The following is a 25,861-nucleotide window of genomic DNA, read 5'->3' as shown; positions in this document are numbered from 1 at the left end:
CCTCTCCCGTTGCGGAGCACAGGCTCTGGACGCGCACCGGGGAACAAACCCATGTCCCCTGCATCGGCAGGCGGACCCTCAACCACTGCACCACCAGGGAAGCCCAATGGAATCAATTTTTTTTAGGGCTTTTCAGATGTCTTTATCTTAGGTCTTCTCCTGTATATCACCCTTTCTCCACATCCTGCTAAACATCTTCCTTCCTGATAATATCTTCACAGGAATTTGCCCAGGAGGACAAAGGTGAGAACACAAGGGGTATATGCAAATCTCAATGAGAAGTCTCAAGCTAAGGCCTCCAAGGCCAAGCTTACCCCCAGGGCCTGTTTTGTAAATAGTTTTATGCATTTCTGTCTATGGCTGCTGTGGCCCTCAAAGACTAAAATACTTACTATCTGGCCTATTACCGAAAAGGTTTGCTGATCCCTGGTCTAGGAAAGGTGGATAGTGGGCTAGAAGCCTGGAGCCCTACCAATGAAATGGCCTTGACCAAGTCCTCAAACCTTTCTCAATCTGCTACCAACAGTCTATAATTCCATTACATAAAAGCATAGGTAATGTCAGTTTGAAATATTTTCGATATTTATTCTTTCAAGGCCCCTGAATCAGGATCGATTTGTACACAGCTTTCTCTTGGTAGAAGAGGTTTACGATAAGCAGAGAAATGATAAAATGTAGGCACCCCCAGGTACAGACAATATGACCACAGGGAGAGAAGGAAAAAAATGTTAGTACAAAGTAAAAGCATAAACATCAGTGTAGATGGGATTAAAGAAGGAAGAGAAAAAGAGAGAGAGGAACCATTTACACATAAAACAAAACTGACCTGAGTTCTGTTAAAAGCCACACGTGCAAATACTGCTTGGGAGATTCCTGCCCGTTTCAGTTCATCACGTACCCACTGGTAGATTTCGGAAGACACCTCTGTGTTGGTGGAAACCTGTTGCTCCAAAGGCTTATTCATAGATCTACTAACAGGGGGAGGGTGGTTCAAGTACTGTTGGTTTAAGGACTGCTGGGCTAGAAGTCTGTTCACTGCATACTGCTGGTTCAGCAGCTGAGCCATCACCAGCTGCTGGTTGACCAACTGAGGACTGATGGGCGTTGACACGAGCCCAGGGTGCAGGTTGGGAAGAGGGGTCCGGACAGAGGGCTGGCTGCCGTGCGAGAGCTGCGCGGGGGACGGGGGTTGCTCCGCGGTGTTCCCTGGGACCGGCTGCTGGCCAAAGTTGACGTGGTTGGCACCTTGCTGGGATAGTTCAGAGAGACTATCCATTTCAACTGAAGTGGACAAGAAGGAAAATCACGTTGAGCCAACAATGATCTGCATTGATAAGGATCTCTGGTCATTCCCTAATACAGACAGAAGGCACAGGGCACACCCAAGGTCCAAGGAAACTAGGAACATCTCAAGATGGAATGCAACTGGCCATGCTTTTACTTTTGTCCTCTGCACCATGGCACAAACTCTGAAAGGGGGATAATGCTTTCTAGTTTTATAATGTGGTTTAGATTTAAGGCCAGAAATCAATTATTTTCAAAGTCTATGTGACTAGTCTGGGGGTCAAACGATTATTCACTCTTACTTCTTATAAGGCAACATTTATTTTAAAATAGCTTCTAGGGAATTCCCCAGCAGTCCAGTGGTTAGGACTTGGCGCTTTCACTGCTGAGGATCTGGGTTTGATCCCTGGTTGGGGACCTAAGATCCTGCAAGCCACATGCTGCATGCGGCCCCAAAAAAACCAAATAGCTTCTAGAAGAACACTCTTTCCTTAACGGCAACTAGAAAGAGTGAGTGGAGCTAGGAAAAGATCATATGCAACTGTAGAAAAAAGAAATATGCAAGTATTTTCTCATAATATATACATTAACTGTTACTACTCCAGGCAAAAAGTTTGCATGAAAAAAAGTACACAAATGTTACTTATGTTCAATTTTAACCTAGCTGTTAATATAGAAAACTAATCAATATAATAAATAATAAAAGTGGTCATAATGATCAGTAATGATAACTGAGTGCATGCTGGACACTGGGCTGGGTATCTTACACGTCCTGTTTTGCTGAATTCTAACTATCATGTTAGATGATGGGTATAGCTGCAAATATTTCTTAGAATGAAGCAAAGGACTTAATGTATTGCAAGCCAGCATACCCAGTGTTGCTAAGACCCAAATGCTTCTTGAAGAAGCTGTGACCATCACCAGATGCTATGACAATCTTTCAAGGAAGGGGTAGGGAGTCACTCTGATGCAATGGTGATACCGTCACCATCTTGCAATTTATTACCACCCACACAGGACGAATGTTTCTCCCTTGGCTACATCCCTCACATGGACTGGCTGAGAGTGAATAGTGTGTCAACTGCTTTCCTGCTACAGGGAAGAGACTGCTTGGATGCTCTTGACCTGAAAGGCTGAGGACGGTCAGTAGGTGAGTCTTTCTAAATAGTACACCATGGGAATTCCCTGGCGGTCCAGTGGTTAAGACTCCGCACTTTCACTGCTGTGGGGTCCGGGTTTGATCCCTGGTTGGGGAACTAAGATCCCACAAGCTGTGCAGTGCGGCCAATAAATAAATAAATAATACACCGTGCTTCCCATGTGTGGACTCTGGGTTGATTTTAATCATCATTTCTCTTTTTATTAAATATTCAGGCTTTATATTTAGAGGAACTTATCATACTGCTATAGTCACTGATATATGCAAAATATAACTAAGCATTGGGGAAGAAACCTTCCATTTCTACCAGTGATATCAGCCCAAGTGGGCCATTCATAGGGAATAGTAATTCAAGCAATTATTCCAAAAAATGATGCATTGTCTTCATTACAGCTCTAAGCTATAAACGGCAAAGAATCTGTTTTGGTAGATGGATGGTTTTGCTTCAAATATTAAACGCTAAAACAGGCTCAAAATTCAGGTTCTCTTGCCTCTTAAAATCTTCAGGAGAAGTTATTATTGTGTTATTGAATGAATGTAACGGAAGTAAACAGAAATAGACTTAAAACACAACGTAATGTTATGCATATCAAACATCCCATTCCTATATTATTTTAAAACATTTTATTTGGTAGGTACAAGAAAGAAAACCTTAATAGAAATTAAAACATTAACCTTAATCACAGTGTTTGCTTTAACGAACACTAGCAAACTCAACAGGGAGAAATGACATCATCTAAATGCTAGGTAGGGTACAACACACAACTTTTATCTGTCACTTCACACTGCAGATAATTTTAATGTATTTCCTGCGTAACAAATATTGACCTAAAGTTACATGTTAAGATAGGATGCCATGGCAGTGAGAGTCTAGAAATGATGCAATGGTTCTTTGGTTACGGATGGTAAAGCACTATGCTCACCAAAGTGCCTATCTGGGGGGGCTGGAGACTATAGCTGTAAATATCACTTGATCTCAACTGTGGAGACTATAAATACAATTGAATATCCTCAAAAATTGGGTGTAAAAATTGGCACTTTCCCTTTCTCTCAAAGAAAACTCAAAAAAACATAAAAGCATGATTTATCTCTGGGAGAACCCACAGCCAATATTAGTTATTCAAGGCCTGGTTAGGTCTTCACTGAGATGTTAAAAAATGACAGGTCCCCCCCCCACCCCGCCTCGCCTCCATCTCCTGCATGTCTGACAACCAAGTCAGTTGGGCTGATTTAAACACAAACATTTATTGAATTTAATTATCTCATTATACTCAGACCCACTCCCCACCCTCCAAGAAACATTCTAAATTGATCTCTAATTGGGCAATCACAAGACCTGGCTTTACATGCAACTTGGATAAACCCCCAAATGACACGTAATGGTATGTAGCCACCGCTGCAACGGTTTTCTGCTTACCCATCATATCTTTTGTCTTCTTGAAATGTTTGTACCACCTTCCAAATTCTTGACATTTTGCTGCTGAGACATTTGCATAGTAAGTGCTGTTCACAATGGAAGAAATCATACTCTGCGTGAAGAGGGGGATGGAAACAGTTGTAATACACAGCGGCACAAGACAGAACACGGACATGATTTCAATTGTGGAAACTGTAACTTTTTTTCATCAACTGAGTACCAATACATTTTTGTTTCACACTGTAGCCTAAAGCCATGACTTCTTCAAAGTCAGTAAGTAGAGCATCAAATGCTTTATTTAAGTAGAAAGCAACAGTCCGCTGAGACTGGTATAAAATGATCACACCCACAGACTTTGCTCTAGTATGTATGGGACCTCCACCAATGTCATCTGTTCCTGGGCGGACAAACTTCAAACTTCCACCGATTCCAATAAATCCAAATACTTGGAGATGGCTTTCTGATTGTAATTCATAAATAAATGCCACTTTGTGGTTTGGTGACTAAATTCTCCATCCTTGCAACTCCCAGGATGGCCCAGGGACCATAATATCAGCATCATCTGGAAGCTTATTAGAAATGCAGAATATTGGGCCCTACTCCAGACCTGGTCAGGCAGCACCTGCATTTTCATCAGATCCCCGGGGATTTGCGTGCCCACTGAAGTTTGGGAAACACCCCTTGCACTTTCCACTCATAGTATTTGGGTTTCACCTGGAGGTAAATTAACACTGTTGCAAGGCTGACTGACCACATTTAAGAAGAGAAAAACTATTCACAAAGATCCTCTAACAGAAGAAAAACATATGCTGCAATCTTATTGCTAGCTTCATATATAGTAAAGCTTGGGTTTTGAATTTCAAACTAACCATATCATTTTTAAAAATATGCATTTCATGGTGACTCATCTCTCAAGGATACCACAAAAAAGAAAACGCCCTATTTTGTCACTTGTCTTCATCCTGCTTCTAATAACAAAAGCTTGGAAAATGGAGTCAACAGTTTAACATAGAAAAATGAAGAAAGACAATGATTTTGATGTATTACTAGTTTTGTCTTTATTTTTTTAAACTCATTTTCAACAAAGAAAAGTATTTTCTTCCCAGGAAATTTTGGTTCTGGTCATTTCAGTGGCTTGGTCATGGTTATTTCCAGCCACAACACTCATATTCTCTAGTAGTGGCTAAATTAATTTCCCATTGAGTCGTAGGAATAATTAGACTTTGCAGAGCCAATCTGTCCTCCACTCCTATGTGTAGAAACATGAGAACTTACATTTCAGACTTCAGGTGGTCTGTGGTGAAAACGGTTTACAGAAGGCGGGGAACAAGCAGAAAAGCCAGTTTGGGGACAAAAGTATTTTTACATCGTTACCTTCTTTAAGCTACTTCTAACGTAGAGCTCTTCTGATTATCATTGATTCTCCTGACATCCGTCATCAGTGTTAATTCTGTAGCATGCACACATTCCTGTAATATGTAAACCTTGGGGATCTTTGAAGAACTTCCAGTGAAGGATAAGCTGGGGTTACATTATTGATGTAAAACATGGCTATCCTTCCTAAGAGGCACTATGATATCTTTTTTTTTTTTTGACACTTTCTACTGGATAGTCATTTTTACATTTCTCTAAAAAGACATTCTTAATGTGCTCATGATACTCTGCCATTAATCCAGACTGAGAGTCCCTCAGTCCAAGGTACAAAAAGATACTTAGCAAGGTTGCCAAAACCGGACCCAGAAGATTACCTGATCCAGTTAACAATCCGTCAGCTTCAATCACATTTACTCTATTAACGATGGATCAATAAAGTCAGACACTAACAAAACTACTGAGATGGCTGATGGATCACTGTGATTCTGCAAATGGGTGAGAGCCCATGTTCTTCTACTTTGGTCCAATTTTTAAAAAATTATTACTCTTCAACTTAGACATGCTGGCAGATTCTTAAATGTTAACATAATAGTACATGTAAATTTTAGATGTAGCTTATGTCTTAGTTTTCAGAAAAGTCTGAAATATCAAAATTTTGCTGAGGTTTCTGACAAATGTCCAGGCTACCTGACTTTGCCAATGGTTCCATCTATGAGATTCGCTCTTTGCTGTGCACCTACTACGTCCCTGGCTGGTACTAGGGATACAAGGGCAGATAAGATACAGCCTCAGCCTACAAGAAGTTTACCGTCTATCAGGAAGAGACATGTAAACAGATCATTTCAATTTAATGTGATTCAGTAGCGCAAGAGTGGAAAATATATGGGGGTAGGGGAGGAAGAAAAATATACAATGTGTGGGAAAAAGAAAAAAAAACATCTGAAATATTTTTATAAAACTAGAGCCCATATGTAACAGTGCTATGTAGTTCATTATTACCCATATGTGGAAAATAATATCCATATGTGCGTGTTCATCAAAGCTTCCCCCTGCCCTCGTTTAACCCTAAATTGGTAGGCTCTGTCCTTAAGTGACTTTCTGGATGCTTTCTACTCTGTCAAGTGGTGCGGGCTTAGGGAAACTCTGAATAACATAAATATTAGCCTAAGTGAGACATAAGTCAAAAGGCTAATCCACAGGTTATGACGCATGCCAAAGCAACTTTCTAGATTCTCTATCTTTCTGTGCTTTTAGGGGGCCGGGAAATAGTCCATAATTCAGGTAACTTGGGGTCACCTCTATTTTTACTGGAACAATATGCAGTGATATGTCCAACTAAACTGCTCAGACAGCCACTGCATGAGACATTTTGTTTTCCCTGTGGTACAATCCCCACTGAAGGCTTAGGCATGGCATCTAACTAGGTCTATGAGTTTTAAAGGCAGGGAAGAGAGATTTCAGAATCTTGCGGGGGGGGCACATGGTATTTGAAAGATCACATTCAGTCCTGTGTCGTAAATTTGGAAAATCATAAAGAAACACCTCTTGTTTTGATAATACAAAGAAGAGAAAGTCAAGATTGATAATACTTCCCTATGGGCTGAGGATGGATGGGGGTAGGTAAACGAAGATCCATGTTTCTGAGAAGGAGGCTTGGGATTCTTCTGTCAATCAAAAGAACGTAGTTTAAAAAGATCACTAACTAAAAAGATTACTCACTAAGCTATGAGTCCATGCAGGTCTGGGGCTCTGTATTCCTTTCCAGCCCAAATGCCTGGCACGTATTAAATACACTCTAAATGTTCATTTGATGAAGCAGAATGAGCTAAACCTGCATTCAAGTCCAACATGTATCACACACTGGTAGTGTGACCTGGGTCAGATTAACTGACCACTACGACAATTCCCAGTACTAAACGGGAATGTCAGCAGCAGTCACCTCTTGGGGCTGTTCTGAGAACCTATTCATATGGACATTTTTTTTTTCATTCATCCAGCAACTATCTATGGAACTCCTGCTATGTGCCTAGAACTGAACAAGTCACTAGAAAAATAATGACTCGAAGAGACATACTATCTCCACTTGGACTGACAATAAATAAAACAATGAATGTGATACAATTAGCACAGAGCCTGGAACATACGGAGTATGGACTTAAGAGAAGTTAATTACTATGACAACCCTCTGCCTCCCTCTTCATTGGCTTTTATTATGTGATCACATTTCAGATCAGTCGAAAGACTATGCTTTAAATAACATATGAGTCTTAGATACAATTTTCAAATGATGTATTTTAAGTCAAAGAAATTTTCTTATGAAAGAACAAAGAGGATACAAATTAAATGATTCAATGACAAGTCGGGTCAAGGGATAACAAGGGAAAACATCAATGAAAAAGAGCATTTCCATTTGTTTCAATATTCCAATTTGGTGGTATCTTCCAAAGCTGGCCAGTAGGTACCAGGTGGTAGCTGACATCAGGAAGATACACACCACTCCTCTGACTTATTTGATCCATGCCCTCTTCCATCTCTAGCTAACAGCTGCTCACCTAGGATACAATTTCAGCGCGTACTCCTGCAGGGCTCTTCCTGATGGCCCAAACATCCCGTACATAGAACCTCCACCATGGCACCCATCACGCTGTTTATTTCCCACTAGGAGGGTGAGCCTTGGGGCTTATCTCCATATAGCCTGGACCTATCACAGGGCTGGGCAACCTATTTGGTGATCGATAAAAGGTCACTGAAATAAGTCATTACTGCAGGCTACCAGAAAGTCCTCTTCTCTCTTTGTTTTCTTAAAGGTCAAAGGTAATGTTAGATTAATTGTCACAGGGAATCTTTTCCATCCATCAGTTTTAGCTGTCAAGCTCGAGCTCAAAGAGTTTGAAGAACCTTTGTTCTTGAATTTGCAAGAGCTCCCTTCCAGGTTTTTGAAGCTACTTCCTCACAGATGTCTTGGAAGTCACTGAGCTCGGTGCTCGTGTTCTCCCAGATCTCTGGGTGTCTATTTATACGAGCTTCTCCAAAGCACTGGGAAAAGGGCACGGCTTGCCTGACAAGTCTTCTTATTTGGTGGCCAGTCTGTGGAAAGCATCCACGTTCAGGGACTAAAATAACCAGGCTGATAAAACTCCTTCAGTTTAAATCCCAAGTTCAAACACTACCCAGGAACACAAACCAAGGAAGAGGCCCCAGCTTCCAGCGTCAGGAAATACAGTTTGGAAGTCGGCAGAAATTGGCTGTGGGTCTCCTAACCCCAGTGTGACACAATATTCTCATCCTAGGAGCCAAGTTGTAAGCTTTTCTCAGATCCATAAAGCACATGTCTGCGCCCTATGAGGAGCTCCGGCTCTTTCTGAGAGTCTGCTCGAGTTCCGATCTGAAAGAATGCCATCTTCACAGAAACCCTGGTTCTCTAGAATGATACCATCTGCCACAGGCTGAGCTTCCTTTTCAGCCAAATACATTATTTATAACCTTTCTAATTGTGAAAAGGTAAGGGTGGAATTTTTCTACAGCCTGACTTCGATATGGTTAGAACATTCTGAACCTTTGCTCTCAAATACTGCAGGTCTCTGCATTTGAAAAACAAAAAACAACCCCCAAACCCATAAGGAATTGGTGGAAGTTACATAATTTTTTCAAAATATTCTATCCTGTCAACCCCCTGCTAGAATAGGACGTACACTGTTAAGTGTGTATTTATAACACATTTAGAAAACCGAAGGAAGAGAGTTTTTTATTTTTCTCCTTGGTCATCTTAGGAGCCAAGGAAGAGGTTGCGGGGAGAGGTGAGGCCTTCTGAAAAAACGGTTCATCAACTGGGGAAAGGCAGTGATCTGATTACCCTTAAAATTGCTTTGCTGTGCCTTTAACATCAACAAAAAAACCCACCCCCAAACAATGCTAATCAGGTTATTCAATCATTTAAACCAAAACTGTTCATGCTTTTCTGCCAAATCAACCAACCACAGCAAAATCTGTTATCTCTGATTGCTCAGCTTCCAGTCAAAAAACCAGTTAACCCCGACTATACCAAAAGTTTTCCAAAATACCCTCAAAGCGCTGCGTGCTCATGGAGGAGAAAGAGAAAGCCATGCCATCTTTAAAGGGTAATTGGAGCGCTGGACCCTATTTGCATATTACAGTTCACTCTAATAAACTACACAGCCTGTACCGGAAGCCAGCAGGTCCCTAGCATTCATGGGATCTCCATACAGGCTTTCCGTGCACAATTTTTTTTTTTTTTTTAACAGGACTGTGATATCATGATCAAAACTTACTAAAGACTTGTGGATGGTCTGACTGAGGTGGGAAGAGGTGCCAGAGCCTCTACAAAATGGTGGTTCACCCAAGTTTAAAGCTTTCAGGCTCCATCAGCAGAGAGGGCAAAAGCTACCACATCTTATTTACACAATTATCTAAATACGATTAAACAGCTGATGGACAAATATTAAACTGGAAAATGTATAGTCATTTCAGCTTAATGTAATCCTCTTTCTGTAAACACCCAAGATGATTTTTTTTCAACCAGAACAGTCCTGACATCTCATAAGCCTAAGGGTGAATAGCAAGAGATTGTTTTTGATAGTTATAAATATTCAAAAGACATGCAGACCATCTGCTTTCATAATACAGGTAAAGCAAGACTGAAATGGGGACTGCTGTATAAAAATGATTCTTTTAACAAAGTCTTCCTCTCCTCGAAAACTATAAAGACAGATGTCAAAAACTGTTTACACAGAGCAATCAGGAACGTGCAAAATGTAATATTCCTTTTACACACAGTGCTTGCTAAAGAGATTTTTTTTTTCCTTTTTCTTCCCATCTGTGTGTTGCAACACATTTCTACAAGTTAAAAACATTTTTTTTTTCAAACAGAGATCTCATGAATACCCAAAAACATGCTATCTGGTTTCTGAATGCTAATTAATTTCAACTAAGGAATCTGAATATCTTGTTCTGTAGGAAGGAATGTATGTTTTGAATTGGAATACTCCAGAGACACAAGGGGAAATCATCTTGCACAGGTTTAATTCTGTAAGGCGATTTTTCATGGTTCTACCTTGTCTGTAATATATATCTGGTACATCCATGTCTTAAAATGAAAGCACATAACTGCTCATGTCTTTGGCATAAAGTCTAAAATAATTGTTTTCTGAAATAAATGTCCGTGCGTGCAGAACGTATATACAGAAACCTTTAACTTCTCAGGCGACACACAGTGATGCTTTGTAAAGCCCCGCAGTTAATTTTCAGGGCTGGAGCACTAATCTTGACAGTAACCTTTTTATGTATTGTATTAATGGCACAGAGACATTAAGCACCTTTTTATAATTTTCAATAAAATGAGCATTTACTGAACAATCTGTCAAACTGCTGGCTCTCTATTATTTTACATTTTTATTTTTTGACAAGTGTAACTTCACACACTCGGCTGGCCCTCCCCTCTCTCTAGGTCCGGCCTGCCTATGGCCTGAATTTTCACAGCAGGTTTTTAGATGCGCGTGGGAAACTTAAAGGTCAAATTTTAACTTCAGATCAAATGGAATCAACTCCACATTCAAACACTGTTTTAATAGGGATTCTCAGTAAATGGGGTTTTCTTTTCATCCCAAAGGATATCAAATACTACAAACAAGGCATCATAGGAGATGGTGACATGGAACGAATTTGTTGAAAATTCACAGGTAGTCCCCATCTGGTATTGAGGGAGGGGAGGAAGGGAATCGGGTTTCGATTTATGGGAAGCAAATGGCAGGATTTCTAAGTGTCATACTCTCTTTGTGATGTTAGCTTATGTTCCCCAAATCTTTCCCTCTGGATCCTTTATTGCTTTCTAAGCTATTCTCTTGGGAGATACAACTGGGGCATACTTGGCATCTCAATTTGTTGAGAAGAGACTAATCACTTCTAAATTTTACTTAAACTCCAGTTGCCATCGTTAAGGCTCTTGCCATCTTGATCAATCCCGGTGCCTTGAAAATGGCATCGTCACACAGAGTCACCCTTGTATCGTGCTAAAAATAGAAACTCGGTACAAAGCTCCAAAGGAGTACAAAGGGAAGCACAAAGAGAACCTGGGCGATTCTGTTTTAATTCTCTTACTACATTTCCTAAAGATGAAAATGTGACCGTTTCGAAGCACAGGAATTTTATGTAATGGTTTAAATAGCCAATTCATCATGTTTAAAGGAAATGCTGGCTCACAGTTCGTACGGCTTTTCCGCATAATTAAAGTAATTTTACATAAGGCCCAGATAATATCTTCTGACCAGATTCTCTATTCTATCTTTTTGTATAAGTATCATCTAGATCGTTCTTAATGCTACTGAAACCTTCTTATTCAAACGAATTGAATACATTGGTAAAGAGCTTAAATTAGAAAATATTTGCTAAAAAGCGTACTGTTACTAAGGGCATGTAATATTTCAAACTAACTGCAGGCTTAGGTTTGCTCATCTGCAATATGAAGGGAAATGAACTAGATAATCTGCAAGGTCCCTTCTAACAACTTGAAGATTCTATGAGATCTATAGGCATTCCCAGACACAGGTCCTACAGGGTCTTCTTTAATGACTAAAGAAGATGCGATTGTTATACCCATCAACCGTTCACTGTGCAGACATTACCAACTACAGTTTTATTTTTTAGGAAGGTTGGAGTCCCTCGGTATCTTGCTTATAATATGATTATTAAAAACATACTATCATTAAACATTACGCTACTCCAAATAGAATTTTCATAAGTTTTTCATTAGATAAATCTAGTGAGTTTTATTTGATTTTATAGCAAAAATCATTTCCTAAAATTCTAAATCCTGAGCACTGGGAATGCTTGCTCCTTCTTTCTCTGATGGCCCTTGTGTGGTTAAATCTCCCATTCTCTATGGAGATTAAAATTTCTCATATCTGTACTTAGAAATAGCAGAAAAAGATACCAAATTTGTATTAAATTCCAGAGGTCCTAAATAAAGCATTTTGAGAAACTTCAAGCCACAGAGTGAAAAAAAAAACTAGTCTGAACAATCCATTTTTCCAAAAGTAAATACTAGAATCAGACTCTGTAACTCTTCACAGATTTTATATCCCTTCCTTCCTTGTATGAACGCTATTAGATTTTTAAGCCACACTGCCTAAAAACTGGGGAGAAAAGTAAGACTGCTTTTTAGCTTTTTATGGGGCCAAAGACTTTCTTTGGGAGTCTCATGAATCCAACGGAAGCTCTCCCCACATATATACTCCCCAAAAGAGGCTTGGAACTTCTGGGTCTGCACAAACCCTTGGGAGCCCACTGCGTGGGCAGTGGATCACACCCAGATCTGATCCAAGATTTCACAGGAGACTGAGGGCTAGGTCATGTCCTTGATTTCTGTGTTTTATTAGTTGTTAGTTGTTAGCCAAGACTTCCCACGTCTACTAAATAAATAGAAACCAATGTCACCTCTGGATGAGGTCACAGAGAAAAATCAAATTAACCTAGCTCACCTCTATCAGTATTATGAAAATGCTTTACAGTTTAGGAAAATGCCATATACTGGTAATCACCTCTTTGGGAGTTATGGTGAAATGGTAAAAAAAAAATGTGCTGGACGGGCTGTCCGTCATGAAGTAAGGAGCTCAGTCCATCACCAGGTGCGTGAAGAGCCAGGCTGAGCTGGTGCCTCCTGCAGAAGGGTGGACAGACCAAGCCCCTGAGGCCTGTTCTGCAATGGCTCAACACTTATCTCCACTTGCAGCTCTCTCTAAATTCAGGTGATTCTGGACGTTCACACCGCTGACTTTTACACACTAGATGTTTATAGCCCCAAACGGAGTCTCCAATGCCAAATGTGGCCTCTGGAACCTCAGCTGAGGGACAGACATTGTGAGCTAACACGGGGTGCTACTTAACTGCTGGCATTTCCAGCTTGGCAGTGTCAGCAGCTTGGCAGTGTCAGCGTCTTGGTCTATAAATCATTTGATTCTGCTATTGGTATTCCCCCCCGCTTTATTTTTTTTTTTAATATGAGAAATAGACAAACATAAATAAATAGAGTAATAATAGAAAAGCATGGATCTCAAATATAACGCAATTGAGACAAAATGAAACCTACTAGCTAAGCTGAAATACACAGTTGATTATAAAAGAAAAATTTTAAATGTGCACGGAAATATGTTGTTAAAGAGTGTGCTTAACAGTGACGTATAATTAGGTCTTTTATAGCAGTTTTTAGATCTCTGGGTCCCTTGTACCTCCCAAGACTATTGTTCTGCTTACAAACATAGAGGTTTTGTACATATACTCAAGAACAGTGACAATATAAGCAAAAATATGGGACAGCTTGGAATATCAGTAGGTTTTCTTAGAGGAAAATGTAGAAGTAATTTGCTCTTGGTAAGGTAAATTAAAAATTCAGAATTAAGTGTAATAGGAAATATATTTTGTAAAGTAGGATATTATAGATAAGACTACATATAAAATACTAGTAATAAAACTACTTGACATAGTTTATAGGCTCATGAAATAAACATGATGAAAATTCTATGAGTCTGTTTAGGTTTGACAAATATTCCTGAGATCCTACTATGTGTCAGATCTCTGAATGTGATGATGAATAAAACTTAGTCCCTTTGTGACCATCAATTACAGTGTACTCAGAGAACGGAGTTAGTCCACAGATAATTACAAAACAAAGTGGAAAGTGCTATTGGGGGGGGCATAAAGGAGGGACAGAGACTTGGATGTAGGGAGTGGGGGGTGGAGGGTAGTTAAAGGAAGGAACACTGGGAAAACTCACATCCAGAGGACAGTCCACACCAGGCATCTTTGACACTGTCCAGTCTAAGATACCACATCTGCTTAACTTTCAAATGTGCTTATTTAAAGCATCATGTTTGAGTTTTCCCCCCACTTGCATTTTAAGATGCATCAGACCTTTATACTGATTCTAAGGAGGGCGCTAAAAGCATTCCTTAAAGGTGAGAATGAGTTAGTTATAAAACGGCCCTTTAATTATTTCACAAACGAAAAGTTCTTGGTTGTTTCCATAAAAAGTGACACTTGTACCAAAATCTTCTATGTTAGCAACGAAGTTTCTTAGACCCACAAGTGCCCTTTCAAACTCTCAATCCCCAGGCTGTAGAAAAACAAGTATACTGTACTTTAGAACTGAGCGCTGTTCCAAATGCTTTACAAGTATTAACTCATGTAATTCTCCTAACAATCCTGAAACATTGGTACTATTATCTTGCTACTTTACAGATTTAAAAAATGAGGCATGGAGAGTCACCTGCCTGAATTTACAGAGGGGTAACGACAGAGCTCACATTCTTGACTCCCATGGAACGAATGCTATTAGCTTACTAATTATGTGATGGCAAGGAGCAGTGGCTGATGAAATATATCACTTCCAAAGATAGTTCCATTAAGAAATAAAAAGAAAATGAGATCGAGCTCTGCCCTACGTTAACATAATCGAGGAGATTCAACACATTTGGCGAAATATTTATTGTGACGTTTCATAAAGATAATACTCGTTTTGGTTTGCTCCACGTTTTTCAGTTGCATAGGAATAAGCGCTGGATTGATAGTAAAACGGGACAAGCCTAGGACAGTCGGGTGGTATCCAGTGAGGAAATACCCTGTCTTGTCATCTAGATAAGAATGTGATTTCAAACGGTGCTAACAATTAAAGCTTTAATCGTTCTTAACTTTCAACATCATTTGCCTCTTTAACCTCTTTGAGTAAACTAAATTAGATTAGCATTTTCGTGGGGAAATATTGCCGTACAAGAGAATAGTCTTTTGAAAAGGAGAAAGAAAAAGATGACTAAAGAGGATGAAGTTTTAGAGTAAGGATGAGAGAAAAGAAAAAGTTTCTTAAGTCAGCCACCTTCTCTACAATGCGGAATTCTGCAGCCTCCTGAATTGTCCCTAATGGAACTCCAGCACCCCATAATAATACTGCATATTAGAACCCACTACAATCTTACATTTCTGTAGCGCCCTTCATGCAAGGATCCCAGGGTGCTTTACAATCATTATGAGTTAAAATTAAAACTAAAGCACATACAATTCCTAACAGAACCATTTTAAAAATGCTAAGCAGAACAAATAACTTTTAAGTCTAGATTTAAAAGTCCCAACAGCAAGAGCGTTCCTTATTTCAATTGGCAATGAACTGCGGAGCCTGGCTGACGCTCTCTCCTGTTACGTTAAAGGCTCTGTTATGTTTTTTAATACTCAGAGCACCTTACAATCAAGCAGTTTCCAAAGAAAGAGGAAAAAATCTGGTGCGTGTAGTATCTGTTTTGATTATTCTGAATTTAGGGTTTTCTGTTTGTTTGTTTATGAGTTTGTTGGGGACCAAAATCTGACATGAAATAAAACAGGTTTAAAAAGCAAATCCAGAGAAAGCCCAACTTGAAATTTACGTAGTCATTCTGACAAAAGACACTCCAAAAGCACTTTAAAACTAGCTGTTTGAGCAAGAAAATCTGATTGATTAGCATGATTTGGTTAACTTTTTAAAAAAATTAGAAACTAGCATTTAATAGGCTTTCTCTCAGGCCATGTCTACTCCTAAGCCTTGGCAGTATTTATTATTCTGTAAATCAGAAAAAAATAGGGGAAATGCACTCATGATATGGTAATTTTCCTTGCATTAGTGATTTTGAGGTCAGAGGAAACCTGTTCAGATCTAAAACAAAGCGTGGGTAAAAATCTATTAAGTGAAAATGAAGTGCTTACTTCTGTCAAAGCACCCTCTAAATTGGCATGGCTTAAACTCTTTTATGTTTTATTCTTGTGAAAAGATAGTGGCCATAAAATATCTGAGATCAATCCATTTGAAGTCAGATGCTTTATTAAGTTTGGCTTTTTTGAAAGGTTACAGGGAACTAATATCAAGCTACAGTAAAACCCTTATGTATATAAACCGGCTAAAAATGAGCCTGGTAGATGAGACACAAAAAAGCAAATTTGCAATTTGGAGGACACGTCTATTATAGATGCTACGTATTACATTATTAACACAGAACAGATATCTCACTAATTTGAAAGAGGTACTAGAGTGAAGTAATAACTGGTTCAAAAAAGGAGACAGAAAAAGTAATCTGATGTAAGTTTAGCAATTCACACAACTGCCCATTTAAGACTGGTTTGCCATTTCCTTTATGGATCTCGCCATTAATTGCTGAAAGTAGTAATAAAATCCAATTAGTATCTAGTACTTCCATGCCTGGCAAAGCAGATATTCATAACCTCGGACTCCCTTGGGCAGTAAGGTAAAAACTGGGAAAAGTTTTGCCATTTAAAAGAGGAAAGAAAAGCTCCTACGTGGAGCTTTTCCTCAAAATATATGATATTTAATGACAAGATTTACAATAGATTTACAATATTATGCTAGGAAGGGGCAGGTACAAAATCCTACAAGCAGATCTCAAACAGGAAACTTTAAATAGAGCTGCCAGTTATACCCTTGGTCATCACATTGAGCCAGTGAATGACTAAGGTCTATATTTTCACATAGACTCGAGAAATTGCCCACTGTTTCCCATGCAAATATCTAACGTTGTCTTGGGCTATTAGTGCAATTATACCTACTGATCCGGACAGGATGTAAGGACGGGGAGAAGTGACTGCCAACAGAGTTCTTACAGTCAAACTTTTTGGAACCTCCCAAATACCAGACTATCCCAGGAATCAGTCCCCGTGCTCTAAATCACCCTCGAATACTCTAAATTAGGGGCATGACGGTATTTTTAAAGTGAGTCAATGTAAGAATGACAAAATCAAAGGTACAAAAACAAAACATACGTTAAAGAAAAATTTCAGCAGTAAGAATAAATACAGTTGGAAAACTGTAAGTAGTTATCAGTACTACAGAGAAATGTATTTTATAAAACATCAAATTAGTTGGAGAAAGGTTTTTTAAAAAGGCCTCTGTCTCTATCTATCTATCTATCTATCTATCTATCTATCTATCTTTCCTTCCATCCATCCATCCATCCATCCATCCATCCATCCATCCGAGAATACTTGATTAAGCTCACAGGGTCTGGGTATGAATTCTCGCCCCTCTGCTTCACCTGCTCCGTAATCATGGGACTTGCTTAAACATTCCATGGCTCGGATTCCTTAACTGAAAATGGGGATATAAAACCATATACCACTTAGGGTGACAGATACACTCTTGATACTGTAAAAGTACTAAATGAAAGTTACTATTATTTCAACTACTAAGATGTGTCACCCTTATTACTCCATAGGAAATAGAATGCCTGTCACACAGCAGACTGTCAATACCTATTTCTGAATGAATAAATATATGAATATGTGAATAAATTTCATAGGTTAGACTCTCATGTGAAATACAATATTTGAATACTGATGTTGGATATTCTCTGGAGAAAATGTGATTATTAATGTTTACTGGAATTTTTTTAGAGACGTCATTTTGGCCCCAAAATTATGAAAAAAATAATATAAAGTGCAGTTAAAAAATATATATATCTCTACAGCCTAACAGATAGGGATTTTTTAAATTGGTGCTTTGTATAATACAGACTGAAAACCAGCTGAACACAGGGGTTTATTAATGTCTATGGAAATGACTGTCAAGTTTCAGAGAATGGGCAGGGTTAAGCGCCAAGCTTCAGCAGGGCAAGGTGGCTTCTTTTTTCGCCTGTTTTGCCAGTACCTAATGAAAAGTCTGACACATTCTACACCCCTAGATGCTGTCAGAAAAAGGAAAACCAAAATATCATTTTTCTCCACGTTACTTCTAAATGGAACGTTCGAATTTAAATTCATTTTATATATCTTTTGCTACTTGAAAATAAAAATGACAGTTCTCACTGTATGGAGGACTCGGGCTTGGAGCTACTTTTCCCAGGTAAGAAATGAAACAGAAAGAACCGGCACCTTAAAAATATGAAAGTGGTGATGTGTGAGCGTGTGTGTGTTTGTGTACACAAATGTGAATGTGTGTGTGGTGGGCAAGGGTGGTAAAAATGCACATATATCAGATTAAAATCCCTTAGGAATATGTGACCTAAACTTTTTAGAAGGAAGACGCTAGTCTGGCAGAAGTAATAACTGACCTTTTACTTATGATACTTTTAACAAAACGAATCTATCCTTGTACTGAATGTATACATATTTATCTAATGTTCAATTTCTAAAACTTCAGGGGAAACTTAAAATGAAATCTATTTTTATTGTACATCAAAATATTTACTTTTTCAAATCCCAACTTACCTTCCAAATCCATACCCTCCAAGTTCCCATGACCATAAGCTTTCCTATCCCCACGTCAGACTTTATTCTCCCTTCCTTACTTGCAGGTCAGAATACAACACCCACCTTACCTAACCACATCCACTGAAAAAAGCAAGAGTAACAACACAGCGCCCAACCTCAGATCCATAATGAGCTAAGGGTTTCTTATGCCTTAGAACAGTTTACAAAAATAAACAAACACGTGGTAGAATAAACAATAAATGGATGTCAATCTATTTGGGCAGATTTATGATAGGAAATCAGTCACAGAAATAAAGGTCTGAGTTATAAGTCAAACCCCACGCACACTTAATGGAATTTCTGCGGCTAGAGAAAACCTTGCAAAGATTATCCAAGAAAACATTACTGCAGGAAAACCTAAGTCTTCATTTTAAAATCAACACACTAAAACGCATCCTTGGGAAAGGACTTTGGGGGTCAGTCACTAACCAGCATTTTGACTTTAATCTCTGGGAAAGATAACATCTTCTAGTTCTAAGATTGGAAGTGCAAACTGGACTTGCTCTTTGCAAGTAGGGGACAATCCTCCTGGGAGCACTGGAGGCATGGCCTGCCGGACACCCCAGGCAAATTCCTGGGGCTGCCCCTCCCCTTCCCTCCTGGCCGCTCCTCAGTAAAGGGAATCTCCTTGCCCACAGGGTGGACATTCTGCTCAGCATATCATTAGGGACCCAATGGCCATATTCAAGACTGGGCTATTTTACCATATTAAACAAAACCAAATCCTTAATGTACAGCAAAATGGGCATGCTGAATTGTATGCTAAGAGTCCTCACGTGAATGAATCAGAACTCCACAGGAGGGGAAAAAGTCTTAAGCTGTAGCATTTCTTGGCGTTAGGTCCCATTTTGTACAAGACTGAGGCCGTATTTATTATTTGCTAGGCATTTTGCACCACAGCATCTTCATCACCAAATCTCACCAGGGAGGAAAAAAAGAGCAGTTTTACCAAGCTCAGCATATATTTGGGGCTGAGGCCTTAGAGTGCCTGCATTTCCTCTAACTAATAACTTCTGACAGAAGAGAAAATAAAGAAGCAAATGGAAAACAGTCCATAATTAAAACATTCCGAATTGAGTATCAGATTCACGAATTCATTCTAGAGAAATAGAAGATGATGCAGCAGAATATAAAATAACCCCCTCATTTAGAGAACAAGTTGCACTTTTTCAAAATATTAAATATTAATTTCAAATATTTGCTGCCACTGCTGAACGATGTATACTTTTACAAATTTTTTTTTTTTTTTTTTAAAGAAAGGAAGATTGTAATTACAACTGATGTTGAAGTTACAGCCTAGTTTCACCACTTAAGGATGACAGCAGGGTCCCCAGCTACCCAGGCCCACATGTTCCTCTCGAGGCCTCTATAGAAATTCACCCATGTCTGACTCCAAAACCAAGTCCTGAATTTCATTTTGTCAATTCTGTTTAACATTATAATAGTTTGTATTTAATTCATTTCCCATGATAACATTAAGTAAACTCACAATTGTATTTATAAGCTATAGTGAGGTAGAGTTTATTGGCTGAATGTTGATGTCATTTAACAATTAGTTCTCACTGCCTGTTTCAATAAATACTTATACTAGCATCCTCTTCTCCGGCTCACAGTAAATGCCTTAAATCTCTGCCTTCCCAAATCAATGGGACACTTAGTAACATGAAGATACATGAGATTCCTATAGTGGGTATTTATATGTATTTTAACGCTGAGTTAACAAACAAACAAATAAACCAGCCTTTAATTCTAGGACATTTCAAATTTTCAAATGCTGAAACTAAGTGACAAACTATCTGGAGTTGTCTGCAAAATCCAAAGCCCCAGAGGTAAGTCACCTGCTTCATTATATCATCCTATTGATTTAACTGTGTTTAATTAATTTAAATTACTTTTATTCGACGGTTATAAATTCACATCCTGCCTACTCCAAGGGTGAGAGAGAGAGAAAGAGAAGATCAGCTAAAATGACAAAAAGACTTTGCTCTGATTTTCAAGAAACGGACACTTAACACCAGAGAATATTTTACCTGTGGCCACAGCTTACCTTAAAAGAATATAAAAAGCCATCATTAACTGTAAACTTAATTCATTTGCTTCATTCCTAGAATTGCTAACAAATAACAAAGTAAAGCTGATGGACTGTAACGCAGCAAACCTGCAATACATGGAGGTTCCATGAAACGGCAGCACAAAAGGCCACAACCTTCCTTCCAAAGGTACCCATGTATCTTCACGGCCATCACATTAGAAACACATTTTGAGAATATCTCAGTTGCAGAAATGTTTACAGCACTCATTCAGTTCAAGTCCAAATGACTGACAGACTAACATTCACACTTACATTTTAAACTTGCATTGAAAGAAAAACTTTAAAAATTTAGTAAAAATCTAGTTAGACCAGCACTTCAACTATACTCTATGGTGGCATGACCTTCACTGGTGTGGGCACTGAGAGATGACATTACGACACAGTTACGTCGTGACCACACGAGCAGCCCATGAAGAGCGGGTTCACAGCATCCTTTCTTTTTTATTTGAAATCAGCTCTGCATCATCAAAAGTGATGTTTGGCTTTACATTTAGAAACAGAGGCAATCTCTCAGTAGAGTTTTAATTGCCCCTCTACCAAAATTCACTCTAAAAACTCGAATACAATAATAATAAATCTTTGTCTGATTTCAAAAATCCCTGATGGTATGACAGGCGTCTCAGAGGAAAACATATGATCTCACTAAAAAATAAAAAGCTGGGGTGTGTAAACCAATGCCATAAAACTGGTGACAAAATCCTGATAAATAATAACTATTTAATCTTTAGTTACAGGGAAGAGATTTCTGTTTTCTGTTCTTACTTAAAAAATTTTTTTTTTACTAAATGCTATTTCTTCTTTTTTTTTTTTTTTTGGTAATGAACAAAGTATCCAAAAACTATACTATACTCTTGTTTTATTGAGGTAGCATGGTGCAGTTTTGAACATTAACACTTCCAATGCCCTTCCCACTCACCTAGGGGTGCCTGGAAGTTATACCACCTTTATTCCCTTAAACAAAGGCTCTCAGGACAATGTAGCTTCCAAGCTCAGAGCACTCAAGAGGAGGAATCTACAATCGAGCTAGTGTAGAGTTCTGCTGAGCTGTTTTTCCTCCGCTCTTTTCCCCAAGGGGGAAAAAGTGTAAAGGCTCTGGTTCAGGACGAATAGGGCATATTTTTGAAAGTCACCAGCGGTCAAGTCACTTTGCCTTTTGGGGAGATTCTTGCTTCCGATGCCAGTTGCTTTAGACTAGGGAACCCTATTACACCTCTAACTAGGGCTGCCCACAATGTCCTATCATTTAGGACAGGCAATGCCAAGTACCTGTGAGAGGGGGCACTCCTTGGCCAAGGAACTCTGATTCATATCCTTCAGTAAGTCCTTCAGCGCATTCCTGACGGTGGTGTGGGACCACTGTTCTGGAGGCAGGTCTTCTAGTTTGGGGCAACTATTGGAGACACAGATTAGAAAGGGGATTATGACCAGATCGCATCCTGCTGCAGAACGTTCCTTTAAGACAGACAGATTTCATTTTGCGCATCAAACAGATGCATCTGGAGATTGCTCTCGGTCTCCTGATTGTTCCGATTAGTTAATTACTTTATACAACACATCTGCTGTATCGATGCATGAATTATACATCAGCTGCCTGTGGTGGCTATTTTTTCACGTTACTTCTACCTTCCTGCTCTGATGTGCTTGGGAAGACAATTTAAGGTGTGCTGCTTTCTCACGAGCCATGGTGAAAAACGGGAACGTGGGAACACTTTCCTTTCAGGACTCGAGTTAAAATGGTAAAAAATATATATATACATAAATGAAGAAGAGCTCGGCAATAGCGAATAAGGCATTCTTTCACAAAATGTACACAGATGGCACTGTTCATGATATGCAAAAATATTTTTCTCTTAAGTAAACTTTATGTAAAATGCCTTCTTGTAATGCATCATTTAATCCACTGCACATACAAAGTCTCGTCGTCTGATAACCTGCACAGATCGATGCATTTGGGGGGAAGGTTGCTTTTTAATGACAGATTGAAGTTAGGAAAATAAAGCAGAAGGGGTAAAGTAACAAAATCAATTTGGGTTAACCTTTCTGAAACACAGAGTAAATCACAACTGAAGGGTGACCAGAGATGCTTTATTTCAGATGATCAGGTAAGTAGAATGTTCTGCCCTAGAGTTGCTGTCCTGACTCACCTGTGTAACTGAATTTTCAATGTGACCACATGATACACGTCTTGAAGCATATCTGCTACCGTAGCATCAGGGGCATCAGTCACATAAGACAGTGGGACTGGATTCCACTTTCCAACCTGGATTAGTCCTATTCCAGATAAAGAGAATATGTCACTAACTATTTTACCCTTCAGATAACGTATCTAGTAGAAGGTTTGTTCTTTTTCTTTTTTAATTGCCCCCCACCACAAGCAATATTGTTATTTTTTTGAATGATTCCCTTCCCTCTAAAAGGCAGGTCAATGAAAATATTCACAGCTCAGCTTTCTAAATTGTGAAATTATGTAAATGACGGTGGGGTTGTTTATTATTTTGGAAATAAAACCCCATCAATAAAACCTAGGCAGAGGCCACATTTTCCTAACTTGCAGGAAGTTCTAATAAGACATAGCTGAACCAGTTCTAAATGGCTTTACGATTTAGATAAGATTCTCTACTGCAATGGGAATCAGCATTGAAAAATACTTTACAGCCCATAAAACCATCAGAAACAGAATAAAAGAAACAGAACTAGATATTCAGTCATAAATGCAAATTGACTCTCAACAGTCCATCTGCTCAAATACGTTCCTCACTTCCTTGTGGGTCCTCAGTGGAGCAGATTATTAAGGTCAATAAGCATACTAATGATTCAGCTGAAGTAATTTAAAAAAAAAAATCTACCTCGACATTCCACATGAGCAAAATGTGTGTTAACTAAACCAAACTGAATTAAGCCAATTTTTTAAAGCCACAGTCTAGAAGGAACCCATGTAACACACAGGCTACAGTTTTTTGAATGGAAATATTCAGTTGCTTTCTCTGCAAGGTAAACAAAGGATGCCAAGCAATTTTTCCAACCCCACGTCTGCATTATTTACCTTTGGCCTGGGCAGCAGAGCTATGCGAATAACCCAGAGACAGCAAGGCCATTTCAATCAGCTGGTTGAAAAGCATATCCTTCCTCACCAACACAAATTCTGCATGTTCCTCCTTGCAATCATACTCAATGGCATTTTCATAATGTTCCACCACGCAGAAAACCGGTAGCATGGTTCCTATCAAGGACACAGAGGAAAAAGAGACGCAAACCAACGATCTTCAGAAATACAGTCTGGGGGGAGGAAAAACGAAGCCGTGAAAATAAATCTTCAACACAGTGAGAGAAGGGGCGGCTGTGTTTCCAAGGCAGACAGGGCACAGAGATCCAGGCGCACACACACACACACACACATACACCTGCCTTTATTTTTATTTTTTTAAGTTGTAAGAGAAATACTGAAACAGAATGTGAACTTGGCCCTGAGGTAACTTGGGCTCTGCTTTAATTTTAACAGTGCGTTTCCCCACATCAATTAATGCAGAACTACCTTTTTGATCAAATCATAAGGCTGATGAGAGAGGAGCCAGGGTCTCGTCTGATCTGCTGTGAGTGGTACCCAGTGTGCAAACGCAATTCGCTACACTTGTCCTCGAAAGAACCCACCTTTGGGCTTCCTACACACTTTTGTTAACATTAAACGTTCATTGTCTGTATCCAAACAAATTATATTTGATGATAAAATCATTAGCATTTTCCTCCTTTTTTAAGACCTTGACTTTAACGAGTCCATAGAAGAAACACAAAACTTAACCAAACTGATGTTCAAAATACACGATTTCAATATGTGCAAACTGTAGATGAATAAGGTTTTACTCTGATGGCTACTCATTTAATCTATCTGCCTAAAAAGATATCACAGTAACCACATGTCTTTAAAATGAACAATCTTTGCCATTGCAAATGGGATAAAAATGAGAGGAAAGGAAACTGGCCTCATCAGGGCATCTTAGGATACAGGAATCTGCATAGACTTGAGGTGTTCTCTCTTTATTTACTGTAATCCCACGTAATAACGCAGTAGCCAGATGATTAACACACACAGGCCACACCACTGTTAGCAAAGAGGTTTCTAGAAACAGAAATCACGGAACGTGGTAGTACTCGAGGTGTTTACGCAGCGCACTGTCAGACTTCCAGAGATAAACGGAAAAGGGTTAAAAGCAGATGCATCTGAACTATACTGTGGCAAGCTGCCAGGAGGGTATCATCTTTAGCATAAATGATGACTAGGGTTACTTTAACAGGGCACCCAGGATCCCCAATTAGTCCTATCACATTAATGCCTCTATAAGCTCTGCCCTCTGGACTCACAGAATCCAACCAACTTCTGAAGGTGTCGAGTGCCTGCCAAGCACAGATAAAAATCAGGATTTCCTCCTGACACTAGGGATGCCCTTTAAAAACGCCCTCTTTGCTTGTTGCTGCTGAACAAAGCCGGCAGTAAAAGCGGCTACATTTTTCTACGTGTGCATCTACCCCACAGCTTCAGTGAACTGTTCACAAGAGATTCTAGCTCTGACAAATAAACCCCTTTAGGTTTACTTAGAAAGGCTCGCAAACTCATTTGGAGGGACCCAACAGGCTAGCGATGAAAAACAAGCTGCGGAGCTTGCCAATATTCATGTCACTCATTCGGCTGTTTTATACCAGAGAGAGAACCCATCAGGGATCAGAAAGAGACTGGGGGAGACCACAGCAAAAACAGCAGTATGCAAAGGGGTGATTTCTTCCTTGGCTGGAAGGTACTTTGGCAAAACCTTCTAAACAAATAAACAAAAACCTCCAACCCCTTTTCTTAAGGTGTGCTTTCTCATCCCAGCCCCACTTTTTATCTAGCGCCTGTCAAACAGAAACCCTGCACTGGAAAAAGAAGATTAAAAAAAATACTACCACCACCACCAAAAGGCTGTAGGAATTTTGTTGCTTGAAGTAAGCAGAAACTTCTACAATTAAACTGCATTTTTAAAATGTCACTATGAATGCAATGCTTAAAAAAAAAAGCACTTGAGCAGGAAGTGAAATGACTGTACTTTGGTTTCTCCTCCCCCTGTCCTGAGGTCTTCAAAGAATTGGGTTACTAATACAACAAAAACATACACATTGATTTCTCCTCTTATAGAATGATACAGACCTGTTCTGCTCTTTGCTTCTCCTGAGACCTATGAAATAACTGTAGGTTTTTCAAACTGTTGAAATATAT

The 25,861-nt window shown here is 39.2% G+C and overlaps 1 protein-coding gene across 5 annotated transcripts in view; it reads right to left on the bottom strand.

The window, feature by feature from the left end:
• Positions 1-25,861, bottom strand: part of SATB1 (SATB homeobox 1) — a 99,484-nt gene that overhangs the window by 47,380 nt on the left and 26,243 nt on the right. For all 5 annotated transcript variants that reach the window (XM_033855275.2, XM_033855277.2, XM_033855278.2 and 2 more), the window contains 5 exons: positions 23,660-23,836; positions 22,761-22,887; positions 21,883-22,006; positions 3,861-3,972; positions 827-1,281 (listed from right to left, as the gene is read on the bottom strand). In XM_033855275.2, coding sequence (XP_033711166.1) covers positions 827-1,281; positions 3,861-3,972; positions 21,883-22,006; positions 22,761-22,887; positions 23,660-23,836 — 995 coding nt within the window. The remainder of the gene's footprint in view (positions 1-826; positions 1,282-3,860; positions 3,973-21,882; positions 22,007-22,760; positions 22,888-23,659; positions 23,837-25,861) is intronic.

This window comes from Tursiops truncatus, chromosome 4 (assembly GCF_011762595.2).
Source record: "Tursiops truncatus isolate mTurTru1 chromosome 4, mTurTru1.mat.Y, whole genome shotgun sequence".
Taxonomy (NCBI): domain Eukaryota; kingdom Metazoa; phylum Chordata; class Mammalia; order Artiodactyla; family Delphinidae; genus Tursiops; species Tursiops truncatus.
Note: the sequence above shows the minus strand (reverse complement) of the source record. Positions and strands in the feature narration are given on the sequence as shown.